The sequence below is a fragment of the Oppia nitens genome, unplaced genomic scaffold (genome assembly GCF_028296485.1).
Source record: "Oppia nitens isolate AA-2021 unplaced genomic scaffold, nextdenovo-longstitch-racon4-pilon3 scaffold3_pilon_pilon_pilon, whole genome shotgun sequence".
Classification (NCBI taxonomy): Eukaryota; Metazoa; Arthropoda; class Arachnida; order Sarcoptiformes; family Oppiidae; genus Oppia; species Oppia nitens.
In genome coordinates, this window is record NW_026533221.1 from 755,001 (window position 1) to 775,101 (window position 20,101).

General features: G+C 21.1%; 3 protein-coding genes across 3 annotated transcripts; 1 reads left to right on the forward strand and 2 right to left on the reverse strand.

Annotated features, from left to right (window-relative positions):
• The first annotated feature begins 1,457 nt into the window (after positions 1 to 1,457).
• Positions 1,458 to 4,467, forward strand: LOC128958989 (cytochrome P450 9b2-like). The gene is made up of 4 exons (XM_054304958.1): positions 1,458 to 2,030; positions 2,514 to 2,608; positions 2,903 to 3,226; positions 4,109 to 4,467. Exons 1-4 carry the CDS (start codon positions 1,462 to 1,464, stop codon positions 4,465 to 4,467), a joined length of 1,347 nt encoding a protein of 448 aa, XP_054160933.1. The 5' UTR covers positions 1,458 to 1,461.
• A 584-nt stretch (positions 4,468 to 5,051) lies between these two features.
• LOC128958825 (GATA zinc finger domain-containing protein 15-like) lies at positions 5,052 to 5,862 on the reverse strand (the record flags this gene model as incomplete). Its single annotated transcript, XM_054304765.1, is given in 3 exon segments — positions 5,052 to 5,068; positions 5,110 to 5,576; positions 5,609 to 5,862. Coding segments are annotated over 3 exon segments (738 nt in total), but the record flags the coding sequence as incomplete, so codon positions are not given.
• A 1,249-nt stretch (positions 5,863 to 7,111) lies between these two features.
• Positions 7,112 to 9,328, reverse strand: LOC128958990 (kelch-like protein 17). Its single transcript, XM_054304959.1, has 8 exons — positions 9,280 to 9,328; positions 8,996 to 9,190; positions 8,495 to 8,580; positions 8,311 to 8,366; positions 7,668 to 7,914; positions 7,457 to 7,578; positions 7,302 to 7,376; positions 7,112 to 7,212 (listed from the first exon to the last, which is right to left on the reverse strand). Exons 2-8 carry the CDS (start codon positions 9,140 to 9,142, stop codon positions 7,112 to 7,114), a joined length of 834 nt encoding a protein of 277 aa, XP_054160934.1. The 5' UTR covers positions 9,143 to 9,190; positions 9,280 to 9,328.
• Between the last annotated feature and the right edge of the window lie 10,773 nt (positions 9,329 to 20,101).

Sequence of the window (20,101 nt, forward strand, 5' to 3'; positions counted from 1 at the left end):
ATCAAAGATGATGGAAAACTACAAAAAAGGTATGACACTTACTGTGAATTCAGAGTTGATGGAAAAATACTAACAAGATATTATTTTTTATTACTCAATTTTTAATTTTTCATAATTAACTAATTAATTTAATAAAATTGATAAAAATAAAATTTAACATTATTATTTAAAATAAACATTTAAAATATACAAAATAAACTTACTTTTTTTAATTTTAATTAGTAATTTACACAAATCTACTTAAAAATTTTGACACAATTTTCTCTATGTTTTTGATAAAATAAATTTTTAAAAATTCAAAAAAAAATTAAAAAAAATTTTTTTTTTATTAATTATTGGACACCATTTTATTTATTTTTTTGCTTAAAAATAAACTTAAAAAATAAAAAAAATAAAAAAAAACAAAAAAAGCGTAGCTGAGCCTGGATTCGAACCTATGTCCTCATGGGACAGACAGACCGACTTATAGAATTCATATACGTATTCCTTTCAGGAATTCSTGATAATATTAAAGTATATGAAATGATTATTTWGCATAAAATAGTGTTTGTCTGACTAAAAAATAATAATTAATATTTTGTGTTACTGTATAATATGTTATTACATGTATTTAATTAGTAAAGCTTATAATATTAATAATACTTAATTATTAAGTTATTTACATAATTATTTATTAATAAATTATAAACTTAATTAAACAATTAATCATTCATCAATTAATATTTTGTGCTAATGTATAATACAATTTGATTATTAAAAATAAAAATTAAAAACTGTTAAATTTATTTATTTAGTAWAATTATTAGTATTATTATTTATTTTTTTTTGTTTGTTTAAAAATCAATACTATATATCTTTTTAATAACATTCATACAAACACAGCRTATATATATATTTTAGTGTAAATCATAACACCTATCATTAGTGTTGATTAAAACTAYAGACAAACTAATATTGAAAGATAAAAAAATGTTATTTTTATTAATTATTATTAGTATTATTTTATTAATATTGTTTTATTGGTAAGAATATAACATAATACTAAAAATAAAACATAAATTATTAATATTTGTTTTTGTTTTTTATTATTTTTTGATTTTTTAAAAAATATTTTTTGACAAATTACTAGCAAATTGTATTATATGAAACATTTTTATCTTATAAAAATAAAAATTAATTTTTTAGTTATCTTACCCGTAATTATAACTATTGGTCGGATAGAGGCCTAACCGGTCCAAAACCCTTGATATGGTTTGGCAATACATTTGAACAATTGTTTCGTCCGATTTCGGTCATCGATAGAGAGAGACGTCAAAAATATGGACAGACTTATGGGTGACTATATAATAAAAATTWTCAAAAAAAAAATTATTTTTAGTATTTATATTTCAATTTTTTTTTKTGGAATATTTACTAATATATATATATATATAAAGTATTTTTGAATCAAATGAGCCAATTATGATGACATCGGATCCAAAGTTAATCAAAAATATTTTGATCAAAGATTTCAATATATTTCGCAATTCACGTCCAGATTTGCTAACACCGAGCGATCATCCAATCTATCGGTTAGTTATCGATAATACTGGCGACAATTGTTGGCTACGTATGCGATCGGTTATTAGGCAACAATTGTTTACCGATCAGAAACTTAGACAAATGGTCGAAAAAATTACCAACAATTTAGTCGATTTAACTAATTGTTTGGACAACCGATTGATAGATCAGTTGTCGTCGACAACGGTTGTCGACATTAGACAATTGTTTGTCAACCAATCGATTGATTTGTGGTGTTTAGTAATGTTTTCGTGGAAACAAAATTCATTCAATGATCCTGAAAATAAAATTACCAGGCTTATAAAACGTTTATTTTTGCCATCAAAATGGCGTATATTAGCCAGACTATTGTTACCAAAATTTATGCTCAAAGTGCTCAATATGTCTAAYATTATGCCTACCGAAGCGCTCAACCTATTCGCTAAACTAACAGTCGATGAATTAGATAAACGACTAAAAACTTTTAACAGGTAAGACACTTAAACGACGACAGCGGCGATGCTTTTAATTTCAATTATCTGGTCTAACAATACGTTGGATTTAAAAGTGACCAAGATGATGGCAATGTTGTATATAATTTTAAACTAAATAAAAGTGTAATAGGTCATTTTAAAAAAAATTAATTGCATAATTGGCTATATAATATACAGTCGACTTGTAAAAAAATTGTAAAAATGATAGTCGACTGCAATTATCTGACCAATAATTTAATTAATTAAAAAATAACCAATTACATTTTTTTATCTAGTTTAAATTTATCTACAACATTGTCATTGGTCACTTTTAAATCCAGCGTATTGTTGACCAGATAATTGAAATTAAAAACATCGCCGCTGTCGTTGTCGTCGGCGCCGCTGTTTAAGACTCTCTCTCTCTCTCTCTCTCTCTCTCTCTCTCTCTCTCTCTCTCTCTCTCTCTCTCTCTCTCTCTCTCTCTCTCTCTCTCTCTCTTAGCACCACCGATACAAACGCGGATTTTTTTCAATCGCTACTCAATCGGTGTCCGGAATTTATCGGCAAATCGGACAACAAAACAGTGGAACAGTCGGGTATATGATATTATTATTAAAATTAATTAATGAATTTATCATTTTAAATAATTTAATATTATTACTATTAATATTACTATTATTATTATAATTATTATTTTACTATTATTATTACTATTATTATTACTATTATTATTACTATTATTATTACTATTATTATTACTATTATTATTACTATTATTATTACTATTATTATTACTATTATTATTACTATTATTATTACTATTATTATTATTACTATTAYTATTATTATTATTATTATTTGCTAATAAATTATGGGGGCGAAAAATTTAGATCAATTGATGAGCATTGATGAAGTGGTGGCCAATATGTTCTCATTATTTCAGGGWGGGTTTGACGGCCACCAACTGTCTATGACATTCATTATCTATGAGTTGGCCGTCAATCAGGATTGTCAGCAAAAAGTCTACGACGAAATTATGACCTGTTGTCGGGWCAGTCGTACGACAATTGGCGGCCAGTTGTTGTTGTTTGATTGGGAAGCACTGGTCAAACTKGACTATTTAGATGCCTGTATAGCGGAAGCAATGAGACTGCACACACCGTTTACTAGAGACGGACGTATAGCCAATCAGGACTATACAGATGTGACAACCGGTAAACTAATCTAATCTATAGAGTCTTAAACAGCGGCGGCGGCGATGATATCAGCGATGATAGCGGCAATGATAGCGGCAATGATAGCGGCGATGATAGYGGCGATGATAGCGGCAATGATAGCGGCGATGATAGCGGCGATGATAGTGGCGATGATAGTGGCGATGATAGCGGCAATGATAGCGGCAATGATAGCGGCGATGATAGCGGCAATGATAGCGGCGATGATAGTGGCGATGATAGCGGCAATGATAGCGGCAATGATAGCGGCAATAATAGCGGCGATGATAGCGGCGACGATAGTGGCGATGATAGCGGCAATGATAGCGGCGATGATAGCGGCAATGATAGCGGCAATGATAGCGGCGATGATAGCGGCAATGATAGCGGCGATGATAGCGGCAATGATAGCGGCGATGCTATTAATTACAATTATCTTATCAAACAATACGTTTGGATTAAAAAAGTGACCATGGATGGTGGTGGCAATGTTGTAGATAACTGTTTTTTAAAAATAAATATAATTGTAATTGGTCATTTTTTAAAATTAATTAATTGTATGATTTGTCCCAGATAATTGCARTCGATTATTAATTTATATCATTTTTTGTGTGTRTGTAAACTGTCGACAGTGTAAATAAATCTAGCATATAATACAATTAATTTAATTWTTAATAAAAATGACCAATTACRATTTTTTATTTAGATTTTAAAATTATCTACAACATTCTAACCTTGGTCACTTTTTTTAATTCAATGTTTTTGATTGACYAGATAATCGTAATTAATATCATCGCCGCCGCCGCTGTTTTAGATTATATCACTAATTATTAATTAAATACTTATATATATATATATAATAATTATAATAATAATAATTAGGTGTTACCATCAAAAAGGATCAGGTAATCCAGTTTTCACGTTCAACAGTACAACGCTGTGCCGATTATTATCCAATGGCCGACCAGTTCATACCCGACCGGTTTGCCAGAGCAAACAAACACCGATTGGTCGACTCGGCGTATCTGCCGTTTGGTTTGGGCCGACGCAAGTGTCCCGGCTATAGATTCGGATTGGTGGCCATCAAATTGACCATGGCACATTTGTTGATGCGATACAAGTTTTCTATAGTTAATAATAATAATAACCAAACCGTATTCAAAACCAATCCGATTGTCGAACACTATACCTATTGTCCAGAAAAGTTGTTATTGAATATTGAAAAACGTATCGTTAATTAATTAATTAATTTTTAGCTAATATATTGTATTATGTTTTAGACGTAAATAACTAATAATAATAATAATAATTAATGTATATGCACTTTAATACTGTATAGGTTTTTTTAATTTAATTTGTTTTTATTATATATTTGTTGAAATAAAATTTTTTTATTGTTTTAATTTTAATTTACTGTTATTATAAATACGAAACTATACTATTACTATTACTATTATTACTATTATTATTATTACTATTATTATTATTACTATTATTATTATTATTACTATTATTATTATTACTATTACTATTATTACTATTACTATTATTACTATTACTATTATTACTATTACTATTATTACTATTACTATTATTACTATTACTATTATTACTATTACTATTATTACTATTACTATTATTACTATTACTATTATTACTATTACTATTATTTATTACTATTATTACTATTACTATTATTACTATTACTATTATTACTATTACTATTATTTTTACTATTATTACTATTACTATTATTACTATTACTATTATTATTAATTATTATTATCTATTATTATTATTACCTATTATTATTATTTATTATATTATTACTATTATTATTTTCTATTATTATTATTACTATTATTATTAATTATTATTATTACTATTATTATTATTACTATTATTATTATTACTATTATTATTATTACTATTATTATTATTACTATTATTATTATTACTATTATTATTATTACTATTATTATTATTACTATTATTATTATTACTATTATTATTATTACTATTATTACTATTACTATTATTACTATTACTATTATTACTATTACTATTATTACTATTACTATTATTACTATTACTATTATTACTATTACTATTATTACTATTACTATTATTACTATTATTATTATTACTATTTATTATTATATTACTATTATTACTATTACTATTATTATATTATTACTATTACTATTATTAATTACTATTATTATTATTACTATTATTATTATTACTATTATTATTATTTATTATTATTATTAATTATTATTATTACTATTATTATTTATTATTATTATTACTATTATTATTATTATTATTATTATTATTATTATTATTAAATTATTATTATTATATTATTACTATTATTATTTATTACTATTATTACTATTACTATTATTACTATTACTATTATTACTATTACTATTATTACTATTACTATTATTACTATTACTATTATTACTATTACTATTATTACTATTACTATTATTACTATTACTATTATTACTATTATTATTATTACTATTACTATTATTACTATTACTATTATTACTATTACTATTATTACTATTACTATTATTATTATTACTATTATTATTATTACTATTATTATTATTACTATTACTATTATTACTATTATTACTACCAGCAACAAACAAACAAACAAACAAACAAACAAACAAACAAACAAACAAACAAACAAACAAACAAACAGAACTATTATATTAAAGTTATGATTATTATTTATTTTTTTCTAGTAAATTTAGAATAAAGATTAATTTAATATTTTTAGTTAATAATTAAAACTATAATAATTGTAATCATTTGACCATTTTTTATATTTACATTTTTTCAATAAAATATCCATAAAAACACAAGATTTTATTGAAGATTTTATTAACAATTAATTTTTATGCTTTTATTTGATATTATTTTACGTGACATTGTATTTATAAAAATAAGATGACATTAGATTTTTTTTATAAAAAAATATAATTATAAAAATAATAATTATATTATTATATTRAATTWTATTATTATATTAAATTTTATTATTATATTAAATTTTTATTTGTCTATAAATTACTTTATATTTTTAACACCAGTATATTAATTTAATATTAATAATAAATATGTTAATTATACTGCAATGACATTTCTATATTTTTTTATTACAATAAATTAATAAAATTTTGTTTATTAATAAAAAATTTATTAAATAAAATAATTTAATACAACTAATAGTTTTACTATAAATTTTTATTATTATTATTATTATTATTATTAGTAGTAGTAGTAAATATGATTTTTTTATTAAATATAATGCTTTTATTAAAAGTTAGTAAAGTATGAAATTGTTTTTAAGTGAAATAAATATTTAAATTTTTTATTACCGCCATTTTTTAATAAAGTGATAATTATTAATAATTTTAGGTGAAAAAAATATTTATTATTAAGATTAGATTACAGATAAAAATAGAAATATCTATTTTATTTATGTTTTTTTATAAATATTTTTTATACTATTTAAACACAAAACATAATAGAAACAATAGTTTTACTTTTTCAATAAATTTAATTTTTTATTATATTAATTACTTTTTGTAAAAATTATTATCCTATTAATTAAATATATATTTAAAATAAAATTTTAATTATAAAAGTTATTTAGAAATTATTATTATTATTATTATTATTAATATTTGTTAATTGTAGGTATAGTTGAAATTATATACTGTATATTATTTTAATCAATCAATTTATAACAGTTGTCTAAAAAATCAAAATCAAAAAATAATTATTAATTTAGTTAAATATTACTTTCAAAAAAATTATTATTTATTTATTTTATTATTATTATTATAATTATTATTATTATACCCCGTATGGATTTTTTAGCGGCACTTTTAATGTCGTATAAACCCATTTATCTTCAATATAATCATAAAGTTCAGCCGTATCTATAAATCTTAAAACTATTGAAAATTTATATTTTAATTAATTTAAAATTAATAAAAAAATTACTAATAACAATAATTAGAAATTAAAAATAATTATTAAATACCAGAGCTGCCCAATGCATACAAATTGTTATCATTAACCARTAAATTAAAATTAGATCGCTTATCATTCATTGAGGCTTTAAAAAATTAATTTTTTTATGCATATTAAAAAACTTTAAAAAATTAATTTATCAAAAAATTAAAATATTTTACTAACCAATTGTCGACCATTTGTTTGTTTTCGGGTCATAGGTTTCGCATGATTTTTCATCGCCATTAGTACCCTCACCGCCGCAAACATACAGTTTGCCCCTAAATGATACCGAACCCGGATTTTGTCTATATATTCAAAAAAATATTTAATTTTTAATTTAGTTAAATTATATAATAATAATAATAATAGTAAATCACACATATATTATTTAAACCTTGATAATTGCATATTTGCTGTATTTGGTGACCATTGTTTGGATTTTGTATCAAATTTTTCCACTAAATTTGTATAATTATTATTAGTAGTATCAGTATTATTGATAATATAACCGCCGATAGCATAGATAAACCCGTCGTGTAATACCATTGATAGACCCTGTCTTTCAATAGTCATTGATGTTGTATTAAACCATTTATCCTGATTTGATGAATAATATTCACATGATTTTAAATTATTAGTACCTATAAAAACACCAAAAAAATAATTTAATTCAATATATAAATATTAGATAATTAATTGTAAATTAATAAAAAATTTATATATATATAAATATATTAAAAATATATATATATAAAATAACTAAATATATATATATATAATAATAATTATATATATATATATATTAATTAAATATATACAGTATATATAAATTAATTAAATATAAATTTATATATATAAATTAAATTGTTTAAAAAATTGCTAATAACATTCATGTATATTGTATATACAGTACTATATAATATATATATTTATATATATATACAGTATATACAATATAGATGAATGTTATTAGTAATGTTTTTAAACAATTTAATTAATTTAACAAAAAAATAAATTAATAAATTATTGATAATTACCATTATATCCGCCGCAAACATAAATACTATTATTAACTATAGCAGCACTGAAGACACTTTAAAAATAATAATAATAATAATAATGATTAAAAATATAAAATAATTTATAAATAAATAAAAATTATATCATATAAATTATAATTGTTTGTTTTTACAAAAAATTAAATAATAATAATCAAATTACAATCTAGGTAAATTCATTGATGAAACTGGTTTCCATGTATTTGTTGTTTTATTGTATGTTTCAACACTATTCAGAGCTCCGTAATCCTAATATAATAATGAAAAAATAAAATTTATAAATAATGTTAAAAAATATAATAATAATAAATAAATTATTTATAAAAACTTAAAAATATAATTAATTTTTCTATAAACTACTCGATTGTTTGTTTGTTTAAAAATCAATAACTAAGCAAATAATTATATAACAATTTTTTTTGTTATAAAAATTGTTTATTTATTATAGAGTTAAGCAAGGTTTTAGATTTTAGGGGGGGTTAGGGTGGGGTCAACTTAAAAAATTCTATAAATATCTTTGTGGGGGGGTTCTAGGGTGTGGTGTAAACTTTTATTGAATTTTTAAACTCTGATATATAATATTCAATATTATATATATATAACATTATTGAATATATTAGTATCTAAATTATAATTTTATTATTATTATTTAGCTTATAATTACATTCAGGCCTCCGATTGCATACAATTTTGAATCCAATGATACAAAACTAAAATCAACTCTCGGTGTAGACATTGGTTTAATTGATTGCCATTTATTGATACTATTATTATATTTATAACAATCAGATAGATATGATGTCTCAGTCATACCACCGCATGAATAGATAGACTTTTCCGTTATATTATTGTTAGTTATCTGTAATATTAATATACAAAAAAATATATAAATAAAATACAAAAAATATAAATAATATATATATATATATTAATTAATTATATAATTACAATAGTATTTGCAGAGATTACAGTTGATATAAAAATCAACAATAAAATAATTACTAAATTTATTTGAATCATTTTTTTTGTTGGTTACAAAACTAATAATAATTTTTGTTTTAAAAAATTAAAAAAATATTATTACTAATAATACTAATAACTAAAAAGTATTATATTTTTTAAAAAAATAATTAGTTTTTTATACTATAAATATGATCTGATTTTATTTATTAACAAAGTTTAAGTGTATTTAGTTATCATAATATTTCAATTGTTGATAATATATTTTGTAATATAACTTTTTTTTTAAATATTTAACCTGAAAATACTTATTATTATTATCATCATTGATGCACTAAAACATAATTGGAAAAAAATTAATTGAATATTTTTTTAATCAAATATATATATATATATATATTAATCTATGATTAGAAATAATTTAATTTAAGGTTTACTTTTACAATAATTTCAATGTATATATAAAATAATTTCATAATATAATAATTTGTTAAAATAGTTTATTCAATATAACTTTATTTTTACAATTAATATAATCTATAATATACTATATCTATTATATTACTAATTAATAAATACTTATTGTGTTATCTATATTACACAAGTATTAAAAAATGTTTTTAAAAAAAATTAATGTTTTTTGTATTTTTTAAATATTTTTTAAAAATATAATTACTTAGAAATTTTTTAATTAAGATATTACTAATAATGTTTTAAATTTTCAATATTACTAATTAGTTTTTAAAAAAAATAATTTATTATTATTTAATATAACAAAAATTATAAATAAATTATTTTTATTATATTTTTAGTTTTTACATAAATATTTTATAAATATATAATAATATTGATAAAAGTTGTCTTCTAAAAAAATTAAATATTATTTTATTAAAAATATATCTTTGATATTTTATAATGATACAATATAATTTTAATCTAATAAAAATTTATTAATTATATAAAACTAAAAGTAAGTAATTTTACTGATTTTTTTTAATTTATTCATTTAAAACGGATAGTTATAGGAAATACTGAAAATTTTGTCTAAATTTCCGTCAATTGTCTGCTTTGATAACATTATGGGATTATTGTTTGATAACTTTAGTCCCAATTTTTCGGCAATTTCTATACTATCCGGATTTATATCCCAACAATAATATAAAACATTGTCCAATAGATTAACGGGTATGAGTTGCAGACAACTGGTGGCCAACAATTCGGCTATCGACGGGTTGTCCGCATATAACGGTGCGATAATTGTCGCCTCAGTCAGGGCTCTGTATATAATACATAGGCCGCAGACCTCCCGGCGCTCATTAATTGCTACCAAATTCCAGGTTTCCGATGAATTTAGTAGACCTTCAATGTATTCCCGCCGATCAATACCCGCGCATACATTCCTATCGTATTCAATAACATCGGATAATATATCCATAGTTATTGGCAACAAAGTTATACCATTAATAATAAATTTCGGACATTTATTATCAATTAATAAATTATTATTTGTATTTAATTTTCCACTCATTAATATCAATCGTTTATGTTTTGCTATTTGATAACCATATTTCTGAACATACTTTTTGCCCATTTCCTCATTATTAGCAACCAGTCCTATATTGATGTCGTCACCCAAATAGTCGGTAACTCTATTCCAGATAACCGGTCCGATACCCTGTCCCTGATATTCAGGTCTAACTGAATAACCACCGATGAAACCCATAGTTGCCGACAGTTTAACTCCACTACAATATCCAATGAGTTTTCCTTATTTTAAAAAAATAAAAATAATATTTTACTATTAATTTTTTGAATAAATTTATAATTATAATGTTTTCATTGTATATATCAATATATTTAGTTTATGGTAATAATAGTATTAAAATAATTAAATGTTATTAAATTGAAATTTTTAGTAATTATAAAGTATAACTACTTTCTATAACTAAATGTTTATCTTATTTTTTTAAATAAAAATTTTTGTTATTTTTAATATTATTAGTTATTTTTAGTATTTTTATTATGATTTTAATTTATGAACTTATTTGTAAAAATATAAATCTTTATTAATATAAACAACAAAAATAGATTAAAAAAATACAACTAAATAAATACTATATATAACTTTATAATTATCATATTAACACCAATATTAAGCAATATATTTATAATTATATATAAATACATTTTTTGGCTAACATTTATGTAATTATAAGTATAAAAAACTACAGTTATATATATTTATTCATATAAATATAATATTATTTCATATATATATATATACCAGTGTCGACCTCCTCGGCCACAAAAATGCCGTTTGGGTCGATGTCTAGCATGACTTGATTGCCCCGTTTGAATGCCAATGACTTACATGCCGTCCATATATCGCGTACGTCATCGCAATCCGTGGCACGCATTAGGCGTACATTAAATTTAACTAATTGTTTGGTAGTGTCGGACATAACTGTCCCACAAATTATATGATATACAGTATATATATATATATATAATACTTTTACTACTATTGTATTTTACTAATAATTTCGGTAATTATTTTAGAGATTATTATTCACACAAATWTTTTTAAATAATATAAATCACTATATCATAAAAATTTTGCTAATAATTTGTTGTGTTTTATAATTTGTAAATTATAATTTTAGTTAATCTATTAAAGTGTTTTTTATTTTTTTAATTACAATGTATATATATRTATATAATAAATTTTGAAATATAAAGTATAAATTTCTAAAAAAGTAGTGACTAAACAATAAAAAAAACCAAAAGTGTAAAATAACATGATATTCATGATATACTAAACATTAATATATRTTTAAAATATAWAATAATTAGTGAATTTCATAGGAAATGAATGAATAATCAAAAATTAATATCAAATTTTAGTATTTTATTTTTTTTATATAGTTATCAATGAAACTTTTATGAGAGAAAGAGAGAAAAAAAATTACACCAATTTATTTTGCATGAATATTTAGTTTATCTAATTAAGTTTAAATAGTTTTAAAAATTTAAAAAAATAGTATTAAATACTTAAAAATAGTATTAAATATTTCAAAATTTTTCAAAATGAAAAAAAATTATTTATTACATTAAAATCTGGTTACTATTTATAGTATAACTAACATTATAACTAATTGTTAGCAATTATTTTTTTTAAAAATATTTAATTATGAATTAATATTATATAAGAAATTTTTTTTATATATAAATAAAATAATTTTATTTATAATCTTTATAAACAACAAAAATAACTATCATATTATTTTGATTGTAATTATTTTTTTAATATAATTTGTTTGTTGATAATACTATAATAATGTATAAATCATAATAACTTTTTAAAATATAATACTATACTAATTAAGTAATTTTACTGTTTTAGTAAATAAAATTATTTTATTTAATTTATTTATTTGATTTATTTAAAACGGATAATTATATGAAATACTAAAAATTTTGTCTAAATTTCCGTCAATTGGCTGCTTTGTATGTATAATGCAARTATTGTTTGTTAACTTTAGTCCCAATTTTTCGGCAATTTCTAAACTATCCGTATTTATATCCCAACAGTTATATAAAACATCGTCCAATAGATTAACGGGTATGAGTTGGAGACAACTGGTGGCCAACAATTCGGCTATCGATCGATTGTCCGCATATAACGGTCCGATAATTGTCGTCTCATTCAATGCTCTGAATATAATACAATAGCCRCAGACCTCCCGGCGCTCATTAATTGCCACCAAATTCCAGGTTTCCGATGAATTTATGAGACCTTCAATGAATATCCGCCGATCAATACCCGCGCATACATTCCTATCGTAATCAATAATATCCGATAATATATCCATAGTTATTGGCAACAAAGTTATCCGATTATTAATAAATTTCGGACATTTAATGTTGTTATCAATTAATAAATTATTATTATTATTATTTAATTTTCCAGTCATTATTAATAAACGTTTGTGTTTTGCAATTTGAAAACCATATTTTTTAACATACTTTTCGGCCAATCGTTGATTGTTAGCAATCAGTTGTATATTGATGTCGTCACCCAAATAGTTCATAACATATTTACCGATAACCGATCCGATACCCTGTCCCTGATATTCAGGTCTAACAGCGTAACCACTCAGGAAGGCTAGGTTTGGCGATTGTTTAACTGCACTACAATATCCTATGAGTTTTCCTTATATTTAAAAAAAATAAATAATATTTTACTATTAATTTTTTGTATAAATTTATAATTATAATGTTTTTATTGTAAAGTTTATATCAATATATTAAGTTTATGATAATAATAGTACTAAATAATTAAATATTATTAAATTGAAATTTTTAGTAAATATTAAGTATAACTATTATCTTGTCTTATAATATAAGTAATACTTTCTATAACTAAATGTTTAACTATTTTTTGTTTAAAAATAACAATTTTATTTTTTTTTATTATTTTTTAGTATTTTTATTATGAATTTAATTTAAGAACTTATCAGTAAATATATATATATAAATCTTTATTATTATAAACAACTAAAATAGATCTATCTATATATATATATAAGTTTATAATTATCATATTAACTATTAAATACTATTTTTGGCTAACATTTATGTATTTATAATTGTAAAAAACTACAGTTATATACAGTATATATATAATATAATATAAATATAAAGTTATTTCATATATATATATATATATATATATACCAGTGTCGACCTCCTCGGCCACAAAAATGCCGTTCGGGTCGATGTTTAGCAGGACTTCATTGATCCGATTGAATGCCAATGTCTTACATGCCGTCCATATATCGCGTACGTCATCGCAATCTGTGGCACGCATTAGGCGTACATTAAATTTAACTAATTTTGTGATACTGTCGGACATAACTGTCCCACAAATTAGATGATATACAGTATATAATACTTTTATACTCTATAATTGTATTTTACTAACAATTTCGATAATTATTTTTTATACGTATTTTTTTGGTAATATAAATCAATATATCATAAAAATTTTGCTTATAATTTGTTGTGTTTTAATTTATAGATTATAATTTTAGTTAATTTATTAAAGTGTTTTTTATTTTTTTTTTATTTTAAATACAATGTATATATATAATAAATTTCGAGATATAAAGTATAAATTTCTAAAAAAAGTAGTGACTAAACAATAAAAAAAAACCAAAAGTGTAAAATAACATGATATTTATGATATACTAAACATTAATATATGTTTAAAATGTAAAATGATTATTGAATTTCATAGGAAATGAATGAATAATCAATAATTAATACCAAATTTTAGTATTTTATTTTTTTATAGTTATCAATGAAATTTCCCAAATTTATTTTGCATGAATATTTAGTTTATCTAATTAAGTTTAATTAGTATTAAATATTTAAAAATATTTAAATGGAAAAAAAACTTATTTATTACATTGAAATCTGGTTACTATTTATAAGTATAATTAACATTATAACTATTTGCTAACAATTATTTAAAAAAATAAATATTTAATTATGAATTTAATTTTAAATTATTAATATTAAATAAGAAAAATTTGTTTTTTATATAAAAATAAAATAATTTTATTGTAATTTTTTATAAACAACAAAAATAACTAACTAATTATTTTGATTGTAATTATTTTTTAATATAATTTGTTTGTTGGTAATACTGTAATAATGTATAAATCAAAATAACTATGTGAGTTTTTTTAAAAAAATATAATACTATACTAATTAAGTAATTTTACTGTTTTAGTAAATAAAATAATTTTATTTAATTTATTTTATTTAATTTATTTAATTTATTTAATTTATTTAATTTATTTAATTTATTTAATTTATTTAATTTAATTTAATTTTATTTATTTAATTTAATTTTATTTTATTTAATTAATTTTATTTATTTAATTTAATTTAATTTAATTTAATTAATTTTATTTTATTTAATTAATTTAATTTTATGTAATTAATTTAATTTTATGTAATTAATTTTATTTTATTTAATTAATTTTATTTTATTTAATTAAATCCGTTTTAAATAAATAAAATTAATAAAATTAAATAAAATTTATTTAATTAATTTTATTTAATTTTATTAATTTAATTTATTTAAAACGGATAATTAAATGAAATACTAAAAATTTTGTCTAAATTTCCGTCAATTGCCTGCTTTGTATGTATAATGCAAATATTGTTTGTTAACTTTAGTCCCAATTTTTCGGCAATTTCTATACTATCGGGATTTGTATCCCAACAGTTATATAAAACATTATCCAATAGATTAACGGGTATGAGTTGGAGACAACTGTTGGCCAACAATTCGGCTATCGATCGATTGTCCGCATATAACGGTCCGATAATTGTCGTCTGATTCATTGCTCTGAATATAATACAATAGCCGCAGACCTCCCGGCGCTCATTAATTGCCACCAATGTCCAGGTTTCCGATGAATTTATTAGACCTTCAATGAATATCCGCCGATCAATACCCGCGCATACATTCCTGTCGTATTCAATAATATCCGATATTAAATCCATAGTTATTGGCAATAAAGTTATACCATTAAAAGATTTCGGATATTTAATGTTGTTATCAATTAATAAATTATTTGTTTGTAATTTTCCAGTCATTATTAACAAACGTTTGTGTTTTGCTATTTGAAAACCATATGCCTTAACATACTTTTCGGCCATTAGTTGATTGTCAGCAATCAGTGTTTTATTGATGTCGTCACCCAAATAGTCCAAAATTTTTTTACAGATAACCGATCCGATACCCTGTCCCTGATATTCAGGTCTAACAGCGTAACCACTCATGAAGGCCAGGTTTGCCGATTGTTTAACTGCACTACAATATCCAATAAGTTTTCCTTATTTTTATTTTTTAAAAAAATAAATAAATTATATTTAACTATTAATTTTTGTGTAAATTTCTAATTTTATGTTTTCATCAAATTTATCAATATTTACATTACATTGAAATTTTTATTAGTAAATATATAATATATAACTAAATGTTTAACTATTTTTTAAAAAAATAACAATTTAATTTAAGAACTTATCAGTAAATATATATATATATAAATCTTTATTATTATAAACAACTAAAATAGATCTAAATATATATATATATATATATATATATATATATATATAAGTTTATAATTATCATATTAACTATTAAATACTATTTTTGGCTAACATTTATGTATTTAAAATTATAAAAAAACTACAGTTATATATATATATATATATAATATAAATATAAAGTTATTTCATGTATATATATATACCAGTGTCGACCTCCTCGGCCACAAAAATGCCGTTCGGGTCGATGTTTAGCAGGATTTCATTGATCCGATTGAATGCCAATGTCTTACATGCCGTCCATATATCGCGTACGTCATCGCAATCTGTGGCACGCATTAGGCGTACATTAAATTTAACTAATTGTTTGGTAGTGTCGGACATAACTGTACCACAAATTATATGATATACAGTATATATATATATAATACTTTTACTACTATTGTATTTTACTAATTATTTCGGTAATTATTTGAAAGATTATTATTCACATATATTTATTATTTGGTACACTATATCATAAAAATTTTGCTAATAATTTGTTGTGTGTTTTAATTTTGTAAATTATAATTTAGTTTAAACTATTAAAGTTTTTTTTTCTTAAATACAATGTATATATAATAAATTCTGAGATATTAAGTATTAATTAAAATTAGTGACTAAACAAACAATATATTTAATATTTTTACTACAATTATATTTTACTAAAAATTTCCGTAATTATTTTAAGATAATTATTAACATTATTATTTGGTTATAATATATTAATATTATTTGGTAATATAAATCACTATATCATAAAAATTTTGCTAATAATTTGTTGTTTATATATTATAATTAGTTAATCTATTAATGTGTTTTTTATTTTTCTTAAATACAATGTTTATATATATAATAATTAATTTCAAGATATAAAGTATTAATTAAAATTAGTGACTAAACAAAAAAAACAAAAGTATTAAATAACAAAATATTAGTGATATGATTAATAGCAATAGTAATGAGTAACCAAAAAATTAATACCAAATTTTAGTATTTTATTTATTATAGTTATCAATAAAACTTAAGAGAGAGAGAGAGAGAAAATAAATAAAAATTATTTTTCATAACATTTAGTTAAGTTTGTTGTCTGGTTTGTTAATATTTAATATTAAGGCTAAAAATTTATAAAAAAATACTAAAAAAAATGTATAACATTTGTATCTTAAAAACATTTTTTTCCAATAATTTTGTTTACAATTTTATTTTATATTTATATCAGATATTATTATTTAAATTAAAAGTTAATTTTTATATTAATTAATAATAAATTTATAAATTTTATTATTATTGTTGTTGACATTTTCCAAATGTATCAATATTTAGTTTTTCATAATTAATTTTAAATAGCATACATTTATATTTATATATAAAAATATATATATTAAAAAATTATTTATTACAATGAAATCTGATTACTAATTATTGTATCACTAACTTTATATATAACTAATTGGTTATCAGTATATATTGATTAAAATTTATTTAAAAAAATAAATATTATAATAATTAAATCACATTTATATAAAAAACAAATTAAAATATTAAATATTATTTTTATTTTAGTACTATGTTTATTATAATGAAATAATAGGTATGTTTGTGTTATGTAAATATATAATACTATACTAATTAGTAAATTATTACTGTTTATATAATTTTTATTAGCAATTAAAATAATTTAACTTTTTTTTACAAAAAAAATTAATTATTTAAAACGGATAGTTATAGGAAATACCAAAAATTTTGTCTAAATTTCCGTCAATTGACTGCTTAGTGAACATAATGGGCCTATTGTTTACTAAATTGAGTCCCAATTTTTCGGCAATTTCAATACTATCGGGATTTATATCCCAACAATAATATAAAACATCGTCCAATAGATTAACGGGTAAGAGTTGCAGACAACTGGTGGCCAACAATTCGGCTATCGATCGATTGTCCGCATATAACGGTCCGATAACTGTCGCATCGCACAGGGCTCTGAATATAATACATAAGCCGCAGACCTCCCGGCGCTCATTAATTGCCACCAGAGTCCAGGTTTCCGATGAATTGACGGAACCTTCAATGAATAACCGCCGATCAATACCCGCGCATACATTCCTATCGTATTCAATAACATCCGATAATATATCCATAGTTATCGGCAACAAAGTTATCCCATTAATAAATTTCGGACATTTAATGTTGTTATCAATTAATAAATTATTATTTGTATTTAATTTTCCTCTCATTAATAGCAATCGTTTGTTTTCTGCTATTTGAAAACCATATGCCTTAACATACTTTTCGCCCATACGTTGATTGCCAGCAATAAGTGCTATATTGATATCGTCACCCAAATAGTCGAAAACATATTTACAGATAACCGGTCCGATATTCTGACCCCGATATTCAGGTCTAACTGAATAACCACCGATGAAACCGAGGTTTGCCGATACTTTAACTCCACTACAATGTCCAATAAGTTTTCCTTATTTTAAAAAAATAAATAATATTTTAATATTAATTTTTGTATAAATTTTATGTTTTCATTGTATATTAATATTTAGTATATAACTTATAAATATACAGTATATATAAATTTATTTTATAATAATAGTATTATATATTTTTTTATAAATAAAAAATAATTAAATGTTATTCAACATTGAAATCTTTAGTAAATATAAAGTATAACTATTTTCTATAATTAATTGTTTAGTTATCTTTAAATAACGATTTTATTATATTTTAATATTTTAATTGATTATTTTTTAATATTTTAATTATGAATTTAATTTAACTTATGTGACTAAATAAAAATCTTGAAATAAACAACAAAAAAATAAATACTATATATAATTATCATATTAAATACTTTTATATATAAATACTATTTTTTTTGCTAACATTTATGATTATTTTAATAATACAATACTACAGTACATTATATATATATCATATATGCATATAAATATAAAAATTATTTCATATATTAATATATATACCAGTGTCGACCTCCTCGGCCACAAAAATGCCGTTCGGGTCGATGTTTAGCAGGATTTCATTGATCGGTTTGAATACCAATGACTTACATGCCGTCCATATATCGCGAACGTCATCGCAATCCGTGGCACGCATTAGGCGTACATTATATTTAACTAATTGTTTGGTAGTGTCGGACATAACTGTACCACAAATTATATAATATAAAGTATATATAATATATGTAATACTATTACTACAGTTATATTTTACTAATAATTTCAATAATAATTTTAAGATAATTATTAACACGTATTTATTATTTGGTAATATAAATCACTATAGCATAAAACTTTTGCTAATAATTTGTTGTGTTTTAATTTATAAATTTAAAATTTTAGTTAACTATTAAAGTGTTTTTTCTTAAATACAATATACCTGTATATATAGTATATAATAATAAATTTTTAGATATAAATTATTTAAAAAATTAGTAACTAAACAATAAAAAACAGTTAAATAAAATGATATTAAGTATTACTAAACATTATTATATATGTTTAACTGTAAAATGACTATTGAATATCATTGGGAATAAATGAATAATCAAAAATTAATAAAATATTTTATTTTTTTATTGCCTAACATTTTGTTAAGTTTTTTGTTTTATTTT